At 40.7% G+C, this 26,428-nt stretch overlaps 1 protein-coding gene across 1 annotated transcript in view; it reads left to right on the plus strand.

Annotated features, from left to right (window-relative positions):
- LOC117987053 (lachesin-like) overlaps window positions 1-26,428 on the plus strand; it is a 77,448-nt gene that overhangs the window by 33,427 nt on the left and 17,593 nt on the right. Inside the window, exons 2-6 of the mRNA XM_034974006.2 lie at window positions 7,889-7,986; window positions 9,404-9,608; window positions 16,452-16,610; window positions 22,769-22,897; window positions 25,445-25,582. Coding sequence (XP_034829897.1) covers window positions 7,889-7,986; window positions 9,404-9,608; window positions 16,452-16,610; window positions 22,769-22,897; window positions 25,445-25,582 — 729 coding nt within the window. The remainder of the gene's footprint in view (window positions 1-7,888; window positions 7,987-9,403; window positions 9,609-16,451; window positions 16,611-22,768; window positions 22,898-25,444; window positions 25,583-26,428) is intronic.

Below are 26,428 nucleotides of genomic sequence, written 5' to 3' on the forward strand. Positions count from 1 at the left end.
CAGCAGCTAGAGTCTTTCGATGCCGTCTGTCCACGCGTGCTAGGACGACGAAGCGGGACCAATTTTGAAATGACCAATTATTCCAGCTCGTCGCGTTGGTCATTATATTCGGTCACTACACTATCTGGAATATTATAAACGATTGGACGACTCAAATACACAGACAGACGGCTAATTGGCGATTGGCATGTATTAATCACATGCCTCAATTAACGGAATTCCGCAATTTTGGCACGAGCTAGATTTGTATCTAACTATACTAATAAATAAAATTGAAGTGTCTGTCTGTAATTTCTAAATTACTACGACAAATTAAGCTCATATTATGGTTATTTGAACTGTACCATAACTGAATCACACTTTGGCCTGTTTTTCTGTCCTTTTGAACGGGCTAATCTTCGGAACGGCTGAACCTATTTTGACGGGACTTTCACACGCATGTAGAGGATTGACCAAGGAGATAAGTTACTTATTTAACCGACTGTCAATCTGACTGATATTTTATATGGGTCCCCTGACCTGCAATAAAATGATTTTATTTATTTATTATAAAAAAGGAGAAGTTGTGTTTTTCTACCTACGTACACCGAAATCTCCGACATTTCTGAACCGATTTGCGTATTTTTTTAATTGATCGAACTTTGCGGCATGCCCACAAAAAATTTGGATTCCAACTCCTCAATCCTGATGCTGCAGGGGACATGACCACCAAAACTTATGGGATTTAGAAACTGTCGGTTATAAATTGATATTGGAGGTACATAGACCTACCAAGTAAAGACTGTATCATTGAACTCGAAGACCCACTTTTCAACTCTGATCCCTAAATCGTGGTGATCCCACGGGATTTTTAACGAATTTTCGTTGATATGTTTTTACGAAATTTATACTTTGCATCTCAGAGACGGGCTACTACGGATAGGCTAATTTTTGTCCTTTTTTTTTTTTTTTTTTTTTCGAGGGGGAAATCTTCTAAAGATACCCAATCGGGTTATGTGGGATTTCTACCCACTAAAACCCCCTCGTTGGCCCTCCGCGCGTTATTGAGAGGCCCCGGGAACTCTAAAGAACGTGCGCCGGTGCCTCTCTCGCGCGACGCCCGTTGGACACATCCTGGCGAAAGTGCAGCTAGTCGCGACCTCGAAGTCCTAGCGCTTGGGACTATTGGTTAGACTCATCAGGACGTTGATCAACGCCGCCCTGCTGTCTCCGCCTTCGAGCAGGATCAGCTCGCTCGCGAACCCGCTCGGCGGCCTCCTTCTTGAACATTACTGTTTCACAGAAGGAGACCACTGCCCGCCATGCTTCATTGTCCTCCAGCATTGCCGCTATGACAGCCGGTGGTGACAAGTCTCTCCCTATGCAGCCGACCAGGGTGCACCGCTCGGACTCCCAGGTAGGGCACTCTTCAAGCGTGTGCTGCGCGGAGTCCCTGTCCTCTTCACAGTGGTGACATCGCGGGGTCATCTCGCGACCGATGCGACACAGGTACTCACCGAAACAACCATGTCCGTTAAGTACCTGCGTCAGTCTGAAGGTTACGCTGCCATGTTTTCTCCCCAGCCAGGCTTCGAAGTTTGGTAGAATGGCACCGACAATGCGTTGGCGTGCGTTTCTCTCCTCGTCTAAACGCTTGCGCCAATTAGGCTAATTTTTGTCCTGGAAAATCAAGAGTTCCCACAGGATTTTTAAAAACTTAAAACCACGCAGGCAAAGCCGCGGGCATCAGCTAGTTGCTAGTAAATTATAATTAAGGCACTATTCCATCGATGAATAATAACAATCCGAAATGCAAAATTACAGAGCAATGGAAAGCATTTATCATCCGAGTTGTTTTGATTCAAATTTGGTTTAATTAATAGTTGTGTGAAATTTTAATCACCTGTGATTAATTAATAGAAATGCGGCTCTATGGATGCACAAAATGATTTCATTGTAGAGTTTGCGATTTATGTTACAAACATTATTAAAGCATCGATTTTTGTAAAAGTACCTCAAAAGGAAAAACGGAACCCTTATAGGATCACTTTGTTGTCTGTGTGTCTATCTGTCGCGATCGATCTGTCAAGAAACCTACAGAGTACTTCCCGTTGACATAGAATCATAAAATTCGGCAGGAAGGTAGGTCTTATAGCAGACATTAGGGGAAAAAATCTGAAAACCGTGATTTTTGTGGGTACCTCACACAAAAAAATTGTCGTCATGAACTAAAAATTAGTATTTCCAATTGTAGAAGTAAGCTAACTATACCAAGCGGGGTATCATATTATGAAAGGGCTTCACGTGTGCATTCTAAAACAGATGTTATTTTTATTTTTATGCATTATAGTTTTTGAATTATCGCGCAAAATGTCGCAAAATACGACTGTAGTACGGAACCCTCGTTGTTTTGTTTTTCATTTAATTAAAATTTAGCGAAACATACATAGTTACACCCACAAAAGTTATGAAAACAAAGTTTACGAGCCGTGAACTATGGCGTCACGGGAAATAAAATAATATATAATAATAATAAAACTTTCACATCACAAGTAGGTATTGTTGACTTTTCTATATAATTTCTTTTTGTTTATAAAACAAAATTATGTTTGGGTAAAACTGTTAAATATGTAAACAAGCGATACTTGGATGTAATTCTTATCCAATCGAGGAATTTCCCATTTACAGCATCTCAGAAACCATCAGATTTTTTTCAGTAGGTAAATTACTAAGAAAGAATGTTTACAAATTCATCACTAAAGGGGGCCAAATATGGGATAATGACTTACATAATAAACGAAAGTTGCTAACTCTGTATCAAATTTCATCAAAATCGGTTAAATTGTTGGGCCGTGAAAAGCTAGCAGACTGACACACTTTCGCATTTATAATATTAGTACCTACTTATGGATGAAATATTAGCTTTGAATCGAATTAAACTACAAAGTACAAACTACCATGACTCTTACCGAGCACTTATGAAAAATTCGCAAAAACGAACTGCCAAGCCAGTATAATATAATGTCATATAAGATCTACGACAAAAACAACAGAAACTAAAATACGTATGTTTCGCTCTTCGCCTTCGTGACAAAACGTTTTATAATGGGCCTTTAGTTCTGGCCCATAAGGTTGCTTATACACGAATGTTTTTCCAAGCCACTCGTCTACCTAGGGAGCGATCGTCGTTTTGAGCTCTCTAGGTCTCGTTTAGGGTTGTCGATAGCGCTTTATCAAAATTGTATGTTACTTTTGGAACAAACTTTATTTGAGATGTGAATATTAAAAGCATTGATTTTCAACTATTTTATATTTTTATACTGTCCTAGCTTACGCCCACGACTTTAGCCGCATAGACTACCCCATATACACAATATACAATACAAATTTTTGCGTTATAATAGCTATCTCATATCTGCATGCCAATTTTTTTTAAAGAATATTAGCCATGTTAAATGACTAATATTCCCCTTTCCTCTCCAATTAAGGGTCAGGCTTGTGCTAGGAGTAGGTACGACAATAGTGCTACGGGCGGAGTTTTAACCGTCGACCTTTCGGTTTTCAGTCTACTCCTATACCGGTTGAGCTATTGAGGCTCTTAAATTTTAGCCCGATCCGTCCAGTAGTTTGAGCTGTATCAACGCACAGCTCTAACTACTGGACGGATCGGGCTAAAATTTAATCAGTCAGTCAGTCGGTCAGATAGCTATTATGACGTAGGCATACGCTAAGAAAGGATTTTTGAAAATTCAACTCCTAAGGGGGTGAAATAGGGGTTTGAAAGTGTTGCGTCGTTTGGAAGTCGCGTGCTAGTTTAGTTTGTAATAAGTAATTTGTAATAAGTAAGCAAGCCTATAAGGAATTGTAATAACTAATAATTATTAAGCAAGCATATTGTCTGACTTTAAGTGAAAATATAGAGGCAACCCTGATCGCTCTCCAAATGTCCGTTACCGAAAATATGGTTGGTAGTCTCTTGGGTGCTTTTGGGAGAGGCTGAAAAATGGTAGATCATTGTAAGGGTGCACCTTGAGGTCGATTTGCTTACGGACCCAATGGCTCTGGACTCCGGGAAGGTACTTAATATTTTATACCTGAGTTTCCTCCTATACGAAGGACTACTACGTGTGTAGTATATAATTTATGTGTGGATGGATTACTCCTTTGTGTGGGGTGGGCTTTATGTTGCGCGGATATTTTGATATATGTCCCGCAAATTGCTATTGCGTTGGAACCATATCTCATTAACATCGAAATGACGTCATTTTGATGTATATTTAAGTAAAACTATACCATCAGCTCGAAACTTCAGTCTAGTGCTGACGTCACTAAAATGGCGGCCACGCGCATAAGCAATTTGCGGGACTTATATATCTACACTAATATTATAAAGAGGAAAACTTTGTTTGTTTGTTTGTTTGTTTGTTTGTTTGTTTGTTTGTTTGTTTGTTTGTTTGTACTGAATAGGCTCAAAAACTACTGGACCGATTTTAAAAATTCTTTCACCATTCGAAAGCTACATTATCCACGAGTAACATAGGCTATATTTATTTTGGAAAAAAATAGGGTTCCGTAAGATATTTGGGTTTTTCGGACACAAGGTGTAAAAAATCAACCAGAAAAGTTACTTATTTTGCGTACGCTGCCTAAACTATAAAAGATAGAACCATAAAATGTTCTAATTAATTGTAGACCTTATAAATATCTACAAAAAAGTCCGCGACACACTATACCCATCTATGTCGAGTGAGGCACAGCAACCATTTTTTTATTTAAAAATCTTGAATTTTTTTTGGACTACATTTAAACGCGTTTATTTTACTCATGCTATTAATCCTTATCAAAATAAATGATTTCATCACTAAGAACAGTTTATGGAGATAATATTTGGTCTTTGAATGATTAAAATTGGACGTTTGGTTTTGAAGTTATGGCGAAATTAAAATATTACGATTTCTGCTGCACGGCCCGTTGTCTACATCTACACTAATATTATAAAGAGGAAAACTTTGTTTGTTTGTTTGTTTGTTTGTTTGTTTGTTTGTTTGTTTGTACTGAATAGGCTCAAAAACTACTGGACCGATTTTAAAAATTCTTTCACCATTCGAAAGCTACATTATCCACGAGTAACATAGGCTATATTTTATTTTGGAAAAAAATAGGGTTCCGTAATATTATATAAAGAGGTAATGTCGTTAAGTTTGTTTGTAGGGGGTAATCTTTAGAACTACTGAACCGATTTTAAAAATTCTTTCACCAGTAGAAAGCTACATTATTCCTGAGTGACATAGGCTATACGGGATCTTTAAAAACCTAAATCTACGCGGGCGAAGCCGCGGGGATCAGCTAGTCTAACAATAAAGCATATTACAGTAGCCGGCAAGAAAATATTGTACATCGACCTTTAGAATGAGATTTCGGCTTTGGTAACTTTTTGTGTGTCTGACAGGGTTTGCCACGACACTATAAGTGTCTGGCAATGCATGACGTGTTTCCTAATACTATTCTGAAGAAAATATAAAAGAACTAGCTTATGCTCGCGACTTCGTCCGCGTGGAATTAGATTTTTCAAAATCCCGTGGGAACCCTTTTATTTTCCGGGATGAAAACTAGCCTATGTCACTCTCCAGGTCTTTATCTATACCCATGAAAAAAATCACGTCAATCCGTTGCACCGTTGCGACGTGATTGAAGGACAAACCAACAAACCAACAAACAAACACACTTTCGCATTTGTAATAAGGGTACTGACTACTGATTATCTATATATATAAAAGGAAAAGGTGACTGACTGACTGACTGAATGACTGACTGACTGACTGACTGACTGACTGATCTATCAACGCACAGCTCAAACTACTGGACGGATCGGGCTGAAATTTGGCATGCAGATAGCTATTACGACGTAGGCATCCGCTAAGAAAGGATTTTTGAAAATTCAACCCCTAAAGGGGTGAAATAGGGGTTTGAAATTTATGTAGTCCACGCGGACGAAGTCGCGAGCATAAGCTAGTACTTTATAATTTGACGTAAGATTACATTATTTTACACCTTTATTACCTGTTATCTCCCAAAGCCACCATGATCAAAACAAACGTTCCTCCCAGTTTTGGGGACGATACGCAGAGAAACTTTCAGCTTTTATAAAATAACAAAGTCTGGCACGCGCTGGCTCTTAGTCCATAATAATTTGAACCTAAAATAATTATTATTACGTAATACTACCTATAGGTGATACCTAAAGCTATTCAGATCACGGTGAAACCAAATTTATGATGTTAGGTGACATCATTAATTTTGAATTTGAATTATAACCACGCTAAACTACCGTTGAAGTGAATTAAAATCTAGTCTAGGTTTAGTTAATTTGACTCACTCAATGAACGAGCATAATATGAACATGTGCCACATTTTAGTTTTTTTAAAGCTAATATATTCCGTTTTCAAGATTTTGGGGGTGGATATGATGAGGGGTGAATATGAAAATCATATTCGTTCTCAGCCATCCCGATAACTCTGAAAATGACACCTTCAATGCGAAAATGACAAATGGGTGCAGCGGCTATCTTGGATTACAAACTAAAAAGTAAAAAGGAAAACTTGCAATAAACAATATATTCTACATTTACTACATAACTTACACACTATAACATATACTATTATACATTTTGTGACTCTATATGATATATTTAGATATTTAGAGTTACAAAGTAAACCAATATTATTGAGTCGTTGTTCACAAAAACTCATGCATGTAAACAGTAGAAATCATATTCGGTCAAGATGCTCGTATAATTTGATATCCATCATAAAGTAAGTTTGTTTGATTCTTAATAATTATCGTTTTTAATACCTATTAATTATTTAATTTTGCAAACTTCGCCCCCTCCTCTCCTCTCCCCCGACAAGGGAACCGTACTTGCGTGTGATATATCGCTCAACTTAGTTAGAAGCGTGGACCTGTCCCGAACATACAAAAAATATAATTTATTTCAGCTCATTTTAACGCACGCTTATTTACAACTGGCGAAGTTCAGATTATTACTAGCTGATGCCCGTGACTTTGTCCGCGTGGAATTATGTTTTTTGAAATCCTATAGGAACTTTTTGATTTTCCGGGATAAAAAGTCCGTTTCTTTGCGGAAATCCATGATATACAATGAACCAAAATCTCAATTTGCTATAATCCGCTGAAACACGTCGAATTTGTATGATGCAACATGCAGCGTGCGACATGCACCGCCCGCCCTCCTACTGCTAAACATGCAGTCACCAAGCAAGCAATACGCACCACCACACAAATCCCAATATAAAAATCTTGGCAATTGTGGATTGTAAGGTCTACATCTCCTGAGGATGCTCTGGTGTCGCGGCGAAACGTGCGTCGAGTGTGTTTGGGATTTGTGTGGTGCTGCGTGGTGGTGGTGCGTATTGCTTGCCTGGTGGCTGCTTCTTCCTGCATATTTAGCAGTGGGAGGGCGAGCGGTGCATGTCGCATGCTGCATGTTGCACCATACAGATTCGACCTGTTTCAGCGGATTATAGCAAATTGAGCTTTTGGTTCATTGTATATCATGGACTAGCTGATTCCCGCGACTTCGTCCGCGTGGATTTAGGTTTTTAAAAATCCCGTGGGAATTTTGATTTCCCGAGGTAAAAAGTAGCCTATGTCACTCTCCAGGTCTTTAACTATACCCATGCAAAAAATCACGTTGATCCGTTGCTCCGTTGCGACGTGATTGGAGGACAAACCAACCAACCAATAAACCAACAAACAAACACACTTTCGCATTTATAATATGGGCAATGGGTACTGATTTATCTCGTCAAAAGCAGTTTGTTGAAAAGTTTGCCACCTAAGATATACCTTATGGTTCAGTGGTGCGAATGTATTGTGTCGTTGTTACAGATTTACCCCGGTTCGTGGGCCCGGGCTCCAACGTGACGGTGGCGGTGGGCCGGGACGCCGCCCTGACCTGCAGAGTTGACGACTTACAGAGCTTCAAGGTAAACATATGCTTTTGTTGTAATAAAAAAAACCGGCCAAGAGCGAGCCAGACTCGCGCACCGAGGGTTCCGCAGTACTTACTGTCGGTAGGGTGGCGCACGAAAACCAATTGCGTACTTAGGTATACCATACCTGTGGAGTAAAGAAATGCTGCTATTTTTGATACCAAATGAATCTAAAAAAACCGGCCAAGTGTCAGTCAGACTCGCGCACCGAGCAGTACCTAATGTCGTATTTATTCGACGTTTTGCTCGATAAATCAAAGCATAAAAATAAATAAAAATCTGTCTTAGAATGTATAGGTAAAGCCCTTTCATATAATTCCTTGGTATAGCTATCTTACTCTGGAAGTTGAAAATACTACCTCTAATTATTCGTTTAAAATACATTTGTTAATAAATAATTTTTTCTTAAAATGATCTAACCACAAATTCACGGTATTCGGATTTTTTCCTTTACTTGTGCTATAAGACCTACCTATCCGCCAAATTTCATGATTCTAGGTCAATGAGAAACAGATACCCTATAGGTTTTCTTGACAGACACGACAGACAGTCAGACAGACAGCCAGACAACGAAGTGATCCTTTAAGAGTTCTTTTTTTCTTTAGAGGTAGGGAACCCTAAAAACTAACTCCAAACAACAAAGCCGACCTTTCACTTTCAACCTTGTCCGAAAAATGTTATTTAACACACTGTTTAAATATTTGCAATGGAAAATCTGATAACTCTTTCGGAATCATGATTTTAAAACACATACTCGACGCCACCAAAGATTTAATTAAAATAAACATTGCTTTGCGTTGCGCACTCATGTAGATAATAATCCGCAATTTATAGCATTACATTAATCACAGTGTCATCGAGACCTCACGACGACAAAGGTCAATTTTCGTTATAAATTACGCAGTCCAAGTTTCAGCGATTGTCTGTCAGTGATTAATGCTCCAAACGTTACGGTGACACGTTTTTAATTTTTACTTGATCATCTTCCATTCAACTGATGTTGATAAATGCTCGCCGTCCCATCCGTAACGCGACTTTAGATTTTTAATCAGGACTCCGAATCTAACACAGTTTGCCTTGATAATAATCATTTTTTCCTAAAAGATTAAAATTAATTAAACTTGAGTATTTGTGCGATTGGATAGCGGGTGCACGCGATTGGTTGATCAGTCAGCGCGAGTGCACGCCATTGGTTGATACATCGACTTTCGCTTCCCGGATTCGGCAACTTTCTCCCACTACGCTGCTTTAGCTCCAAGTTGTTTGCTGGGTACTATATATACGGATATACTAAGGATAAGACGATCAGCTGCAGAAAAGAACCCATGGGTCAGGCGATATTAGCCAATGGGCTTCAAAGATTCAAGGGCTCATTCAAGATGAATAAAAAAATTAATTACCTTTTCACCAGGTTGCGTGGTTACGCGTGGACACACAGACAATACTCACGATAGCGGGTCATGTTATCACCAAGAACCACCGCATCAGCGTCCAACATGGCGACGGCGCGTGGACGCTGGGCCTGCGTGACGTCAGCGCCACGGACGGGGGCCGCTACATGTGCCAAGTCAACACCGAGCCCATGATGAGCCAAACACACCTACTGCAAGTTGTCGGTGAGTATTACACGTGATCGCCAAGAACCACCGCATTAGCGGTCCAACATGGCGCTGGACCTGCGTGACGTCAGCGCCACGGACGGCGGCCGCTACATGTGCCAAGTCAACACCGAGCCCATGATGAGCCAAACACACCTACTGCAAGTTGTCGGTGAGTATTACACGTGATCGCCAAGAACCACCGCATTAGCGGTCCAACATGGCGCTGGACCTGCGTGACGTCAGCGCCACGGACGGGGGCCGCTACATGTGCCAAGTCAACACCGAGCCCATGATGAGCCAAACACACCTACTGCAAGTTGTCGGTGAGTATTACACGTGATCGCCAAGAACCACCGCATTAGCGGTCCAACATGGCGCTGGACCTGCGTGACGTCAGCGCCACGGACGGCGGCCGCTACATGTGCCAAGTCAACACCGAGCCCATGATGAGCCAAACACACCTACTGCAAGTCGTCGGTGAGTATTACACGTGATCGCCAAGAACCACCGCATTAGCGGTCCAACATGGCGCTGGACCTGCGTGACGTCAGCGCCACGGACGGCGGCCGCTACATGTGCCAAGTCAACACCGAGCCCATGATGAGCCAAACACACCTACTGCAAGTCGTCGGTGAGTATTACACGTGATAGCCAAGAACCATCGCATTAGCGGTCCAACATGGCGCTGGACCTGCGTGACGTCAGCGCCACGGACAGGTTTGTGAAGTCAGTGAGCTGACGATGCGTTGATGATGAGGCATAATTATTTCCCAGCGACAATTATAGCCAAGCGCTACAAAAAAAGCGCTACAAAAACCGCCCGAGTGTCAGCCAGACTAGCGCACCGAGGGTTCCGTACTACAATTGTATTTTTTCGTCATTTAGCACGATAAATCAAAAAGAATACTTTTTGATTTGTGCATAAAAATAAATAAAAATCTGTTTCAGAATGTACAGGACACAGGTAAGTAAAGCTTTTTTATTTGATACCCCACTTGGTAAATAAATCTTACTTTTAAAGTTGAAATTAAATACTAATTTATTTATTCATGAACACATTTTAATTTTTTTCTGTGATGTAACCACAAATTCACGATTTTGGATTTTTTCCCTGTGAGCTACAAGACCTCTGCCGAATTTCATGATTCTAGATCAACGGGAAGTACCCTATAGGTTTCTTGACAGACACGATACAGACCGACGGACAACGAAGTGATCCTAAAAGGGTTCCTTTTTTTCTTTAAGAGGTACGGAACCCTAAAAAAGTTTTGAAAGGTCATCTTATCGTGACTTCTAGCGTACCTCAGAAATACATAAAGATATATCACGAAGATGCGATCCCTATTTTCATAGTACAAGCTTCAATGGTGAGAATTGGGAAAAGAACTACCCTCCTTATTGACACGGATAAGATTCAACAAAAGGTTTCTCAAAAGATCTCAAATATCCCTCAATCTCAAGATCTCAAATATTGAAACCCCCTGGAGATGTTTGACTAGACTAAAGGAATCGAAGTTGTGAAGCTGTTATAGCCTACTGGTTTGGACGTCCGCCTCCCAATCGGAGGTCGGGGGCTCGAGCCCGGACACGCACCTTTAACTTTTCTAGCCCGATCCAGTACTTTGAGCTGTGCGTTGATAGATCAGTCAGTCACTCAGTCTGCTTTTCCTTTCCATATTTAGATTTTTTTAATTACATAAGTTTACCTTTGACTGCAATCTCACCTGGTGGTAAGTTATGATATGATGCAGTCTAAGATGGAAGCCGGCTAACCTGGAAGTTTTTATTAAGCCCACGCCCCATTGGTTTCACACGGCACGACATTGTACCGGAACGCTAAATCGCTTGGCGGCCACTCATGGCTTTGCCTGTAGGGTGGTAACTAGCCACGGCCAAATCCTTCCACTAGACCATGTCACAGTATGTGTCTATGTATCTATAAACTTGTCTGTGGTAATATTAGTATGTAGTCTATAAGAAAAAGAAAAATAAAATCCTTCTCTATGGCAGCCCGATGGACGACAACGCGTTTCAATTGAAATCCCTTAAATTTCAATTAAATCACAAAGTATAACAGACCAGACCAGAAATTATGAAATTCCAAACCCCTGCCAGGAATCGAACCCAGGACCTCCCACTAATAAGACCACAGTGCTTACCACTGCGCAAGGGAGGTCGTCAATCAAATGATGTATGCATTTAGAATTAGATGGATTTACATATTTTTAAATCCATACTAATATTATAAATGCGAAAGTGTGTCTGTCTGTCTGTCTGTCCATCTGTCTGTCTGTCTGTCTGTCTGCTAGCTTTTCACGGCCCATTCCTTTAACCGATTTCAATAAAATTTGGTACAGGGATAGCTTGCATCCCGGGGAAGGACATAGGCTACTTTTTATCCCGGAAAATTAAAGAGATCACATGGGATTTTAACAAAACCTTAATCCACGCGGACGAAGTCGCGGGAATCATCTAGTAATACAATAAAATAGAAATTATTACGATTCCTAAATTGTCCCTAAACCAAACCTGGGACGACTGAATGAAATATTACATAGCTCACCACTGCACCAGGGTGGTTGCCAACTTCCCCCAACAAGTAACTTGTGTCGTAGATGTGCGATAATAAACATTTCCCAAAGAGAAACTACGAAGTACCGGGCCATCTCAAATAAACTTAGGAAAACTCCACCCAACTTCTTGTCTTAGTTTTTGTTATCAAAGACTGAAATTTTATATTTTGTTTTTTACTAGCTGATGCCCGCGACTTCGTCCGCGTGGAATTAGGTTTTTAAAAATTCCGTGCGAACTCGTTGATTTTCCGGGATAAGAAGTAGCCTATTTCAATTTTTGGGATGCTACCTCTGTACCAAACACCAAACGTCATTTACTTAAATCGGCTAAATGGATGGACTTTTAAGAATCCCGTGGAAATAAGAAGTAGCTCGATATGTCCTTCCCCGGGATGTAAGCTAACTCTGTATCCTATTTGATCAAAATCGGTTGAACTGTTGGGCCGTGAAAAGCTAGCAGACAGACAGACACATTTTCGCATTTATAATATTAGTATGGATGTCTTCTGTTGTAAAATTTGATCATTAACACTAATACATTAGTTAACAAAACCACAACTTTATTTTACTGACCTAATCGACTCATTACACTAATTGCAATTGAACTGACCAATCGCATTGTGTAGTCTACATCGCGCTACTAAAGTTTTTATTTCATTTGAGTATATATAGTTGCATACATCGTACGAATCCCGGGCAGTCCGTATCTAGGCGGTAAGAAGGGCTCTATCAGTTTCTGCATCTGTCCGGACGTTGTAGGAAACTTCTAGAGGCCCATATAGTACTTGGATATGGTCTAAGTACTATATGATCGACTAGTAGACTTGTCTGGGCCGTATAGCTGATATATACGTTCCAGTCAAAGCATGTAATTTACTAGTTCAATGGTTTCTGAAACTTCGGGTTGGATATCCCGACAACCACCGACTTAGATAATTTGACTGCCTTTTTGAAAAAGTCGTAATTTTTTTTTTTTTTTTTTTTACTGTATTGCAGAAGGCAGTTACAAGTTTTTTTTTAAACTAAGGACTTAATATATTATATCTTATATTATACTAAAATTAAAAAAAACACGACTGACCCACCAAAAAACTAATTAAAAAGTAAAAAATAACGCCCTATTTTTTTTTAAAGTAAAAAATCGCATTTGGAAATGGCGCCCTATAGTTTTTTTTTTCACAAAAAAACTATTTCCAGTGTCACTCGGGATGATGTAAGGGGATACAAAACCCAATGCATCCAATTCTGTTCGGGCATTTAGAAATTATGGTAGAACTAGCTTCGACTTCGTCCGCGTGGACTACACAAATTTCAAACCGCTATTTTATGGATTTTCAAAAGTCCTTTCTTAGCGGATGTCTACGTTATAATAGCTAATTGCATGCCAAATTTCAGCCTGATCCGTCCAGTAGTTTTTTTTTTTTTAATTTATTTATTCATAATAATTTTACAAAGTTTCCTACATATGCGACGACAGGGTCTTCTCCGGTTGGCCGAAAGCCAAGCGGGGGTACGGGCCTCGAGGCGTAGCCTCCTTACCCGGGCAAGGCGCGGGGTATTCAATTACTCCGGTGTTGGTCTTCTAGCCGGAATTTCACCGGCTAGGGCCCGCCATCATTGGCTTGGGGCCTCGTGGCTGGTTGTGTTCCCCGCGCTGAGGGCGATAGAGTCGCCGTCGCGCGCGGGGGTGGTGTCTGGTCCGGTGGAGATCTCCGCGTTGCGGAAGATAGGCGCGGAGATAGTGTCAAATCCGGTGGGTCTCGCGTCGTCATCATCATCGCTAGGATCGCCTGCGTGCCACGCTAGTGGTGGCGATCGTAGGAGTTCCCGAGGCAGAGGACGCCCGGTCGGTGGTCGAATGGTCAGCGGAGCGATGCCGTGAAGGTGTGTGTAAGGTCCGTAATCCGCGCGCGCAAACATGCGCCGCGCAAGTGTACGGACGTACTCCTCCACGGTGGGCGTCTTGAGGTCGCGATGAATGACATCATTCCTCACGTACCTCGGCGCTCCTACGATCATGCGTAGGCACTTGTTCTGCTGGATTTGTAAGCGGCTCTTCTGGTGTTCTGAACAGAGAGCATACCAGGCAGGAGCCGCGTACGTCAGACGTGAGCGGACATAGGCTCCGTAAATCCGGAGCTTGGTCTTCAGTGAGAGGCTTGAGGTGAGGATCTGGTACAGCATCGACGTGGCAGCCTTGGCATGATCCACGGCGTGGTTCACAGTGGGGATCATGCTCAGGTTATTGTCGATGCGACACCCCAAGTAGCACACCGAAGTCTGCCACTCTATGCCCTGCCCTCGCAGTTGGAGCTGACGTAAAGGCTTCCGGATGCCGAACAGGATCGCGGCAGTCTTCCCCACGTTGACTGCCATTTTCCACTTATCCAGCCAATCCGGAAGCAAATCCAGCAGACGTTGCATGCGATTGGTAGCGATGATCTGATGGTATGACGACGCGAGATACGCGCTGTCGTCAGCATAAAGCGACAACAGCACGTCTTCCTCCCCCTCGCGCAAATGTTCGGCGAGGGTAGGGATGTCGTCTGTGTACACCGCGTACAGACACGGGGACAAGCAGCTGCCTTGTGGTACTCCTGCTCGTATCGGGCGCGGCTGGGAGTCCGCACCTTCTACGGATACGTAGAAGGACCTGCCTTCCAGGAATGAGGCTACCAGCCGCACAATCGCGGGTGGTAGATTGGTGGAGAGGAGCTTCGCCAGGAGTCCAGCGTGCCACACTCGGTCGAAGGCCTTCTCTATGTCGAGAAAGACCCCGACAGTGCAGTAGCCTCTGTTTTTCTCACTGGCGATAAAGTTGAGTCCTCTCACCAGCTGGAGCGTCGTTGAGTGATTACTGCGAAAGCCAAACTGCTCGGCCCGTGGTTGTAAGTGCGGGGCGAGCCTTCGCAGTAATAGACGCTCGAACAGCTTGGCGATGTGCGGCAGAAGGGTTATAGGTCGGTAGCTTCCTGGAAGACGGCGGTCCTTTCCCGGTTTGGGGATGGTTATAACTTTCCCCAATTTCCAGGACTCCGGGAAGTGAGAAGTACGGAGTACCCCATTAAAAAGCCTCGTCAGTGCCACGAGAACTCTTTTAGGCAGTTGCTGTAGTGCGGCGATCTGGATCCCGTCGTCACCTGGCGCCTTCCTTTTAGGGAGTCGGAAGACGACCTTCCTCAGCTCAGACGGGGAGATGAATTGGTCTCCCCGGAGAGAAGGTATCTGGGCCGACAGGAAATCCTCAAGTTGTTGGTTGATCGCCGCATAGTGTCTGGTCGCGGTGTCGTTATTGGCCGGTGGGTTGGGGGTAAATTGTCTCTCCATGTATTCCGCCATAATCTCCGCTCGGTCTATGGGGGAGTATTTTCGTCTACCCTGACTGTCTAGAAGAGGGTAAACGGGCGAGTCTGATCCGGTTAGTGTCTTGCACAGGTGGTACAGCGTTGTTTCAGACTCAGACGCAGCGTCGATGGTTTTCTCCCATTCTTCATCTTCGCGTGCGACGAGCGCTTGCGACACTTCCTGTGCAAGACGGTTGAGGTCACGCTTGACTCTCGGACAGCGAGTACGCGCCCATAGTTTGCGTAGTTTCCTACATATCTATCTCGCCAAACTGGTGGACCAGTTTGTTGGCGAGGTGGCGCTCTTAATACTAAGTACATAAATTACTACTATATTTCCTTAACGCTATTCATACACCTATATCTATTCTTATAATAAAAACTGTACTACATACTAATTTAAACCTACCTACTTCACTAAAAGATAAACTAACACAATTGAGTATTCTAACAACTTATTAATAAATAACCAAAGAAAACACAAAAATACAAATAAATAATTAAGAAGCATGATAGTCAGTTAGAGAGTCCCTAAGTAAGTGTTTCTTTAACCTCTTCTTAAGGACTCCCTCACTGAGCCTATCGATATCCTCCCCAGCCCAACCGATTGCATTAAATATTTTAGGAACTAAATATGCGCTTATTCTTCTACCGTAGTAGTTATACATTTTTGGCTCTACAAATCTCACCTTCCTATTTTTCCTAACATTATCCCTCATTTTAACCTTTTTTTTAAAATTTGTTGAGAAAAAATTATTTTTTACTATTAAGTATTCTACTTTCCTGTTCAGGTAAAATTTTCAAGTCTTTAAAAACATTGTCATATTGCCCTTTGTATTTTTTTCTTCTCTTTTTTTCCTAAAATATGTTTGAGCTGTGCGTTGATAGATCAATCAATTACTCAGCTTTTCCTTTTATGTAATAAGAGGTTTTTGTTCCAGTACCTCCAGATATCGACGACGGGGCAAGCAGCGGGGAGGTGCTCGTGAAGGAGGGGGAGAGTGCAACACTGCGCTGCGTGGCGTCCGGCGTCCCCCTACCCAACGTCACCTGGAGGAGGGAAGACTCTAGGCATTTCAAAATTGACAACCAAACACTTGGTATGTATGAATATAGATATACCTACTAGTGATGTAACGAATGTAATATTGTGGATGCGAATGCGAATATTCAGTTTTTTTTTAATTTGGCGCCATTTGTAACTTAGTGACCTTGGCGTTCGAAAATTATGAAAATTTGATTTTCATATACCTACCCTTAAAATAATATAGGTACATGGGCAAAAAAAGAAGAAAAAATGTACGCCAAAAAAATTGTTATAAAAAGGCAAAAAAGACTACAAAAGAATATTATTAAAAAAAACTGTAGCATAGTCTGTTGTAGAATAAGCCTGTTACGTAGTTTCCCTGACGCACTGCAATTAGTGTGTAGCTGTACCAATTTTAACAAAGCAAAAAGAAAGGCAAACGGAAAAAAGCCAATCTGAGTACCGACCTAGAACAGTCTCCGACCGCCATGTTGGAGGTAAAAAAGGAGGAACACGTCATTAAGAAAACCCTGAAATGTCAATCTCCTTCAAAGTAACCAAACTCAACAAGAAAACTTTGAAGGAAAATTCGTACGGCACACAAAGTTTGAGTCGAAATGCATTTTAGATTAGTTTGCATTCAATTGGTAGCCGCAGGCGGCAAAGTTCCCCTTTGTATATCAACACTACTCGTACTAACACTACTAGTATTCTACTATTGCACTAGTATTTCTACCTACGCCAACAATGAGCATGTTTTTGTTGTGTACAACATTATAATATGATCATCAGCAATGTATACGATTCTCAGTCTTGCTGCTTTTGAAATAAAGGTTAGTATTGAATACTCGGAGGTGTAATGCATTTCAGAATAACTAGGATTTGCCAACAAAGTTTACGGATGAAACTGTACAACACCTATCTGCTGTGAGACCGCACTGTGGGAGCAAAACATTATTTTCATTAGAGCAGCTTATAATAACATTGTTTTGCTGCGGGATTTATTTGCATTTAGAAATAATGTGCTTTGGACTGTATCTCTAAAGCCGGAAAGATACAGCGTGTCGTGTTGTGTCAGAAGCATGTCAATTTCATACGAGTTTTCATAGAGAGAGTCAGTCCCTTCTTATACCTAGGCGAGAACCCTCGTACAGTACGTGGCCGAAAGTAATGTACATCGACCTTTAGAAGGAGATAGCAAATTGTAAAGCATTTTCCCTGTCGTTGAGACCGACAAAACGTCATGTAGGTATGAGTGACAGAGAAAATACTCTACAAAGCTGAAATGTAAAAATACTTTCTTAGTCTAAGTTATAATAGCTATCTGTATGCAATTTTCAGCCCAATCCGTCCAGTAGTTTCAACTGTGCGTTAATAGATCTGTCAATCAGTCAGTCAGTCACCTTTTCCTTTTATATATTTAGATTTAGATACATTAAACAAGTACATTTTTATTATCAATGGTTAACAAATAAACTATTAATAAACTTAAATCTAAAAAAAACAACATTAAATTAAAACTAAAATAAATTAAATTAAATCTAAAACCTCATCGAGACCACCGCAGCGAGGCATTGTACCCAAGATGCTGGCAGCATTACCCCTTTGGATGGCCAAACTAATTCTTTGGCCAAGGTAGCTGCCAGCTCTCGGGTCCCCGGTTGACTCGATAACTCTTTTCGCAATTTCTTCAAAAAGAGCTCGAGCCCCCGGGCCCCACGGCCCCAAGGTCTCCACACCAAAAGGCACGAATACGAAGCTCCCATCGAGGTTTTCATATTTGCGCCTCTTGGCCTGTTCGGCGCTGATGGCCGCTGCACCCGCCATAGAGGAGGTCGCCTGAATGTGGGATGCAGCTAAAGTGTCTACACAAGTTGCATCCCAAACAAGCGACCTGCCCATCATTTAGATACATTCAACCCTACTACTAATATTGTTTAGGCAAGCACCCTAAGAGTTTCCTCCGTTTATTGCAATAGGATCAATAATCAATATTATTATGTTCGCTAACAATAATATTGCCAAAATTGATAGAAAGCAATTACAGTTTAGTCGGAACTGTGAGCAAGTTCGACAGTTCCGAGCAAACTTCTCGTCGAACTAGTTCCTTTACGAGACGTTAAGTTCAATTAGGAATCTCCCACATTGATATAAAACAATTATAGATAGGAATTTCTTATTTCTATATTTATATTATCACTAGAATTAGAATTAGGACTGCGTGGAATTAGGTTTTCAAAAATTCCGTAGGGACTCTTTAATTTTCCGGGATAAAAAGTAGCCTGTGTCCTTCCCCGGGATGGGAACACCTTATTTTTTTACAAAATTAGAGATTTGTTTGTTAAAAACAATGCTCAAATTAAAGCAACTGAATTATAGTATTTTTGCATTATTTGTTCAACAGTACATACATACAGGTCATACAATGAATTCAGTACTTTTTAAGTTGGTTAAAGCAATAACAAACAAATCCTTTAAAAAATCTCATCGCACGGCCACACTGCCATCTAAGCATCCTCAGCGCTAACTCAGTGTCTAACACTGAATGATGAATGATTGGTTCTACATTGCTGCTTCACTGAGTGATATTAAAATATTTTTAGTAGAACACCTTCAATGGATTAAAAATAAATGTAAAATGAGCTCAATGGCTATCATTCTGTGTTAGACAGCAGGGTATGAAAACTATAGAACACAGTCCCGGTAACTTTTATAAGTAACATTGCTAAGAAACAGTGTATTCGTACCTATCTGTAGTTCTTATATCAACGTTTGTTACTTACACTCGAAAACTATTTGGACTTTTCCGTCGAGATAATTTCTGGCTGGTTGCGTTTTTATCAAAGCTGGCACAAAGCCTTAGATCGCTTTACTTTGTTTTACTCTTTTTAAAAGAAATCTTAAATGGAAAGCGTTTGCCAACTATTTTATATAAGAAGTGCTCGAACATTGTATTAAATTGTTGTTATAATATATTAATATCGCTTCCCTTTCCAGTCATAAACATGTCTAGACGTTATTGTCGGTATGAATATGAAATCTTATAAATAAAGTGCGAGAGCCAAAAAACGTATTACCTACTACAACCATAAAGTAGGTATACTTTAGTTTTCACAAGTCGTAGAAACCTTCTCGGAGAAACGCGTAAGCGACGCGATTTACCCGGTGCATTAAACCTTTTGGAGTTAGGAATTCCACTCGTACCTATGATGATTTCATTGTCAGTTTCAGTAACATCGTGGTATGGGACGCGTATTAACGAGAAAGTGCTTATTACCTTTTAGTCAGTTAAAGAAAATACATTCTAATTATTGGGGTGTGTGGGGCGTCCTCCCGCCTCATACCCTGATTGCCATCTCAATCTGTCGCGTCTTGCTTTGAAAACGGGGAAAGAAAACATCATGATGAAACCACCTGTATGCATAAAAGTTCTATAGAATGTTTTCAAAGGTGTGTGAAGTCTGCTAATCCGCACTTGGTCAGTGTGGCGGACTATAAATTAAGCCTTTTTGAGAGGAGACCCGTAGTCAGTAGTGATGGGTTGATGGTGATGATGATGATGACTTAGTATCAATATATCAATTTACTATTGGAAATTTAATTATTTATTCCTCTCAGTAAATCCGGGTGAATCCAATTTTCTATTCCGAGAACTACTCAATGGAAGTATCTCCTGGAAGATGAAAATACATCAAACCGCATTTGTGGTGTGAGAATTGAAAATAACTGGTTTTCCCCCTTTCGGGTACAGCTTAGTTTCAGCGCTAACATAGGATACCTACCTACTTCTGTTCTGTGCTATTTTCATACAGACGATTTTGTACTTTAGTTTTCTAATTCGTTTCAGTGGAGTTCTTTTATATTTTCTTGAAGTATATTTTACAACTAGGTCATCCTCACGACTTCGTCCGCGTGGACTAAACAAATTTCAAACCCCTATTTCACCCCCTCAGGGGTTGAATTTTCAAAAATCCTTTCTTAGCAGATGCCTACGTCATAATAGCTAACTATCTATTTGTGTTGTTTACAGATTACAAACAACACAAATCTCGTTTCTACATGAAAGTCTAAATAATAAGGGTACTGATGAAGAGCATTTTTTGTTTTAGTAGCCATTTTCATCAATGTTTTTGGCACGGGCTCGCAACGTTTCTGGCGTCCTCACTACTTAGAGGTGTAAAACTCCCCATTTGGGGAGAAACAAGATCTCGCCACAAATCTGGTTTAACGTTTTAATTTAAACTTTCGTGTACAAACGAGATTTGTGTTGTTTGTAATCTGTAAACATAAAAATACGGCGCGCCGAAATAAGATTGCATTCATTTTAGCCAACAAGAAGGAAAATTAGATTATCTGAGTAAATAATATCAAGCGGATTATAATTTTACTAGCTTATGTTCGCAACTTCGTCCGCGTGAAATTTCAAACCCCTATTTCATCCCCTCCTCGACTCCTAAAGTCGAATTTTCAAAAATCCTTTTTTAGCAAATGCCTACGTCATAATAGCTATCTATCTACATGCCAAATTTCAGCTTGATCCGTCCAGTAGTTTGAGCTGTGCGTTGATAGATCAGTCAGACAGTCACCTTTGCCTTTTATATACTTATATAGATAGATGATACCATGTCAATAGTGTTTACATGTATACGTAATAAAATACATACATACATAGACTGCTAAAATTAGAACCCTTCCTTTTGGCTTAGCCATAGTCAAGTAAAAACAAGTACAGTACGCAGCAGAAAGTAATGTACATCGGCCTTAAGAATGACATTTCGGCTTTGTAGTGCCTTGTCTCTGTCACTCATACCTATATGATTTAGTCGCTCTCAATGACAGGGGCAATCTACAAATCTACCATATCCTTCTAAATGTCGATGTACATTACTTTCGGCCGCGTACTGTACTTAAGTAAATTGCTGTACAGAATTGAGATTGGAAATTTCACACCTATATTTTGAAGATTTTAACAAAATAACATTGGACAGCCACGGAATTTCAACAAAATAACATTGGACAGCCACGGAATTTCAACAAAATAACATTGGACAGCCACGGAATTTCAACAAAATAACATTGGACAGCCACGGAATTTCAACAAAATAATATTGGACGGGTTGATATCGTGTGATTTTATTTCTGCACATTCCGGCAACGACGGAGACGCGACGCTAGGAACGTTAAAATTGTGCCAACACGTCGTAGAAACATCTCAATGCGTTTCCATTACGGATACGTTGCACTTTTTGCTGACCGACTTCTCTACTCCATTTAGGTCCAAATCCACACTTTTCACTTATTATAATATTTTTAGGGTTCCGTACCTCCTGGGGAGGATGCGTAGAAGCATTTCCCAGTGTAAAAAAAGGGTTCCGTACCTCAACAGGAAAAAGAAACCCTTGTAGGATCACTTTGTTGTCTGTCTGTCTGTCCGTCTGTCCGTCTGTCCGTCTGTCCGTCTGTCCGTCTGTCCGTCTGTCCGTCTGTCCGTCTGTCCGTCTTGTCTGTCAAGAAAACCTATAGGGTACTTCCCGTTGACCTAGAATCATGAAATTTGGTAGGCAGTTAGGTCTCTTATAGCACAAGTAAAGAAATAAATCCAAAAACTGTGAATGTGCGAGCTTGACTCGCACTTGGCCGGTTTTTTAAAATAAGAATATCGAACAAACGAACAGACGGGTCACCTGTTCTTAAGTGATTACCGCCGCCCATGAACATTTGCCTTTCAGGAATTTGTTGGTGCGCCGCTTGCCCACCACCATTCCACTATTGGACACAGGTCTCCGCTCAGAATAAGAAGGGTTTAGGCCATAGTCTGCCACGCTGGGCAAGTGCGGGTTGGCAGACTTTTGATGGAAAGTTAATAAATTAAAAAAAAAAAAAAAAAAGCTTTTATTATTCCTTACATGCACATACTTAATTTTACTTAGTTTTTAATTTTATCTTATTATTATAAATTATTTATTTATTTAAGTATGTAGTTATTTACAATTGCAGGTGCTACCTGGCTTGGACCCACTCACGAAATCTCTTATATATATTTTTTACTTATATATACATTTAATAGTTTACATATAGTTATGTTTTTAGTAGGTAATTAGTAGGTGATTATATTCTTTCTTGTAAGGACCGCCTTATGCGGTAAAAGCCTCCTCCAAGACTTTCCATCTGAAAAGTTAGGGTAGGGAAAAAAACAAAAATGTCGTAAATAAAGGTAAGTGTTTGTTCCAGTGTCGAAACACAGCGGCGAATGGCTGAACATAACAGGAGCGGAGCGAGTGACGTCGGGCGCGTACCTCTGTATAGCGACCAACGGAGTGCCGCCCTCCGTCAGCAAGAGGATACAGATTAACGTCATGTGTGAGTCCATCTACCTCCAAGATTTATGATCCTTAACAAATTAGCCTAAGGGCGGTTACAGACTAGCGTATTATACGCGCGTATGAGTATAGGCGCGCCTTTTGGCACACGCTCAACTCGTACGAGCGTTGACGCGCTTCTAAGCTCGTATAAGCGCGAGCCGCGAGAGACCACCCACTGCGGGCCACCGACCGGTTCGAGCGTACAAGCCGAAATATGCCCGTATACGCGCGTCCGGTTTTTTGAAGTGCGTATGTAGCGCGCGTGTAAGCGCGTATGCTGAAACGACCGTATACGCGCAAAAAAATACGCTAGTCTGAAACCACCCTAAATAGGTACATAATTTTTTTTTAAATATAGGAGTTGCTTGGTTCGTATGAATACCGCATATACTCGTAGGTACGCTAAACATACGCGGAGGAATGGAAATGAAACCGGGACAGCAAAATCAGCATTTTTTTAGGTTGTCTGTTGAAAATCTTCTATTTTGATGGTTTCTTTTCTTATTTTTTTTTTTTACAATTTTCAGATAAAGTAAGAGACATAGGTACTTTCGGTGACGCGGCCCCTCGAGGGTAGTAGACTCACTTTTATTTCTTCAGAGAGAGAGAGAGAGAGAGAGAGAGAGAGAGAGAGAGAGAGAGATAGAGAGAGAGAAAGAGAGGGAGAGAGAGAGGGAGGGAGGGAGAGAGAGAGAGAGAGATAGTTAAGATGTAAGACTTTGTAAGAGTTTACGCGAAAAAAAGAGGCGTGTATTAAATTTCAGGCTGCAGAGCTGTGCGAGCTGAATTGCATTTTGTTGCGTCATAACTAAACATCTTTGTGGAGTGTGCTTTCTGTACCTGTATGGTACTGTACTGCTAAAAAACTTTGTATTGCTAGGTTGCGAATGTAGTGCAGTTGAGAAGAATTTTGTGGCAAATAAACATAAACGCGGCCTCAGTGAGCGAGGGGATACAAATAAACGTCATGTGTGAGACCAATCAATGGCTGCATCGCGAAATTAAATCGTGCGGCTTAACTCTGACCAATATTGGATTGAATGACGCCGGGTGAGGGAATTTGCGGATTCGCATCTAGCTTTGTATCCAAATCTTTGCTGAATTTATCGATTGAAATGATCATTTTGATATCATTTTTTTTGGATATATTTGGATGTTTCTAAATAATTTTAAATACGTACCAAAAATTGCGGAACCGGCAGGATTCAAATCTACATCTCCTGGGATCGCGCCCAACTCCATTTGGTTTTTTTAATTTATTCAGATACAAGTTAGTCCTTGACTGCAATCTCACCTGGTGGTAAGTGATGATGCAGTCTAAGATGATAGCGGACTAACCTGGAAGGGGTATGGCAGTTTTTATTAAACCCATACCCCTTTGGTTTCTACACGGCATCGTACCGGAACGCTAAATCGCTTGGCGGGACGGCTTTGCCGGTGGGGTGGTAATTAGCCACGGCCGAAGCCTCCCACCAGACCAGACCAGAAATTTAGAAATTATAAAATTCCAAACCCCTGCCAGGAATCGAACCCGGGACCTCCCACTATTAAGACCACAGCGCTCACCACTGCGCCAGGGAGGTCGTCAATTGATGGGTTTTTGCTATGTATTTAAGTATTTAGAAATTTCCTTGAAGTGTAGGTAAAAACACTATCATAAAAATTATAAATATAGCATATTTGGATAATTTTAATCCCAGAAAATCAACGAATACCCATGAGATTTTCAAAAAACCAGCCATCCATGAGCATCAGTTAGGATAAAATATGTTGTACCAAATCTTTTTAAAAATAATATAGCAAGTAAAATTAGTAGAAAAAATTAAAGTAATTTTCAAAAGGTTTAATTTAAAGCGTCCGATCTAACTTGCGGAAAAAACGCTTTACCTCAGGTGGCCTTAATTGGAGGGAAAGCCAGAAATGAAAAATCCACTGACAAGCTGGCAGCGGGCAGTGGCGCGCTCTGTTGGTTCACGTTATGTTACACACAGTACACGGCTATGTTTGTACATACCTACTCAGTTTGTACTGAATAGGGTTAGAAAGGTTAATCTAAGTCACTTGAACTATGAAATTCTAAGATTTCAAGCTCCAAATTTACCATCATAGAACAAACTTTCATATAATTGAATATACCTAAATGATAGATGATAAGATTTAAATGAGATAATTCAAAAACTATGACGCATAAAAATAAAAAATATACCTGTTTTGGAATGCACAAGTGAAGCCTTTTCATATGATACCCCACTTAATATAGTTATCTTACTTCGAAAATTGAAAATACTAATTTTTATTTCATAACCATAATTTTTTTGTGTGATGTAACCACATATTTACGGTTTTCAGATTTTTCCCATAATGTATGCTATAAGACCTACCTACCTGCCAAATTTCATAATTCTAGGTCAACAGGAAGTACCCTGTAGGTTCCTTGACAGACCGACAGACAGACAACAAAGTGATCCTATAAGGGTTCCATTTTTCCTTTTGAGGTACGGAACCCTAAAAAAACACATTTTAAATGTATTTTTTGTCCATACAGTTGCGCCATCGGTATGGGCAGGTCGCGTGGCCATCCGGGCTCTGTCCGGGTCCTCAGTGACTCTGACGTGCACCGCTGAGGCCTACCCTGTTCCTCAGACCTACTGGATCCTGAATGGCGAACAGAGACTCATAAATGGTAAGTCTAAAGTGGTTTTTAACACGACTGCCCAAAAAAAGGAGTGTAATGTTTTTCATGGTTAAAATCACTACCCATATTATTGTAAATATGAAAGTATGTTTGTTTCCGGGTTTGTCCTTCAATTACGTTGATATGAAGCAACGGATTGACGTTTTTTGAGGATTTTTCACATAGGTATACCTGGAAAGTGACATAGGGCATAGGCTACTTTTATCCCGGAAAATCAAAGAGTTTCCACGGAATTTTTAAACACCCAAGTCCACATGGACGAAGTCGCGGGCATCATCTAGTACATAATTTTAAAAATCTAATTTTGTTAATTATAACAGAAAAAATATTTTTTCAGCACGAAAATTATGCGCCCCTTGAAGATAATTAGAAGTTCAATCTTTTGTCTGAGAGGGGCGATGTAATTACTGAGTAATTAGTAATTATCAAAAGAAAATTTGAAAAGTCGTCTTCATTTTCATTTAGAAATTTAGTGCTCATTAATCTTATAACATTAACTACGATTTGAAAGATTATGATTTTTTTTAACAGTCTCTATTTGTCTGTTGTTTCTTATCTCAGAAAAAACTGAGGGTCGGGGCTCCTACGGTTCTCCTCGTTTCTGATTTGATCACGTAGAAAGACAACACACTCTCAAGAGTGTGAAGTCTTGGCCAACGTGGTGGACTATGGCCTAAACCCTTCTCATTCTGAGAGGAGACCTGTGCTCAGTAGTGGCCTGGCAATGAATTGATGATGATGATGATAAATTGAAATTATGATAAACGACTCTTTCAGGTGCAGCCCAAACTGTCTATCAGACAAGACAAATCTTTGCAGATACAATATTTCTTA

The sequence above is a fragment of the Maniola hyperantus genome, chromosome 12 (assembly GCF_902806685.2).
Source record: "Maniola hyperantus chromosome 12, iAphHyp1.2, whole genome shotgun sequence".
Classification (NCBI taxonomy): Eukaryota; Metazoa; Arthropoda; class Insecta; order Lepidoptera; family Nymphalidae; genus Maniola; species Maniola hyperantus.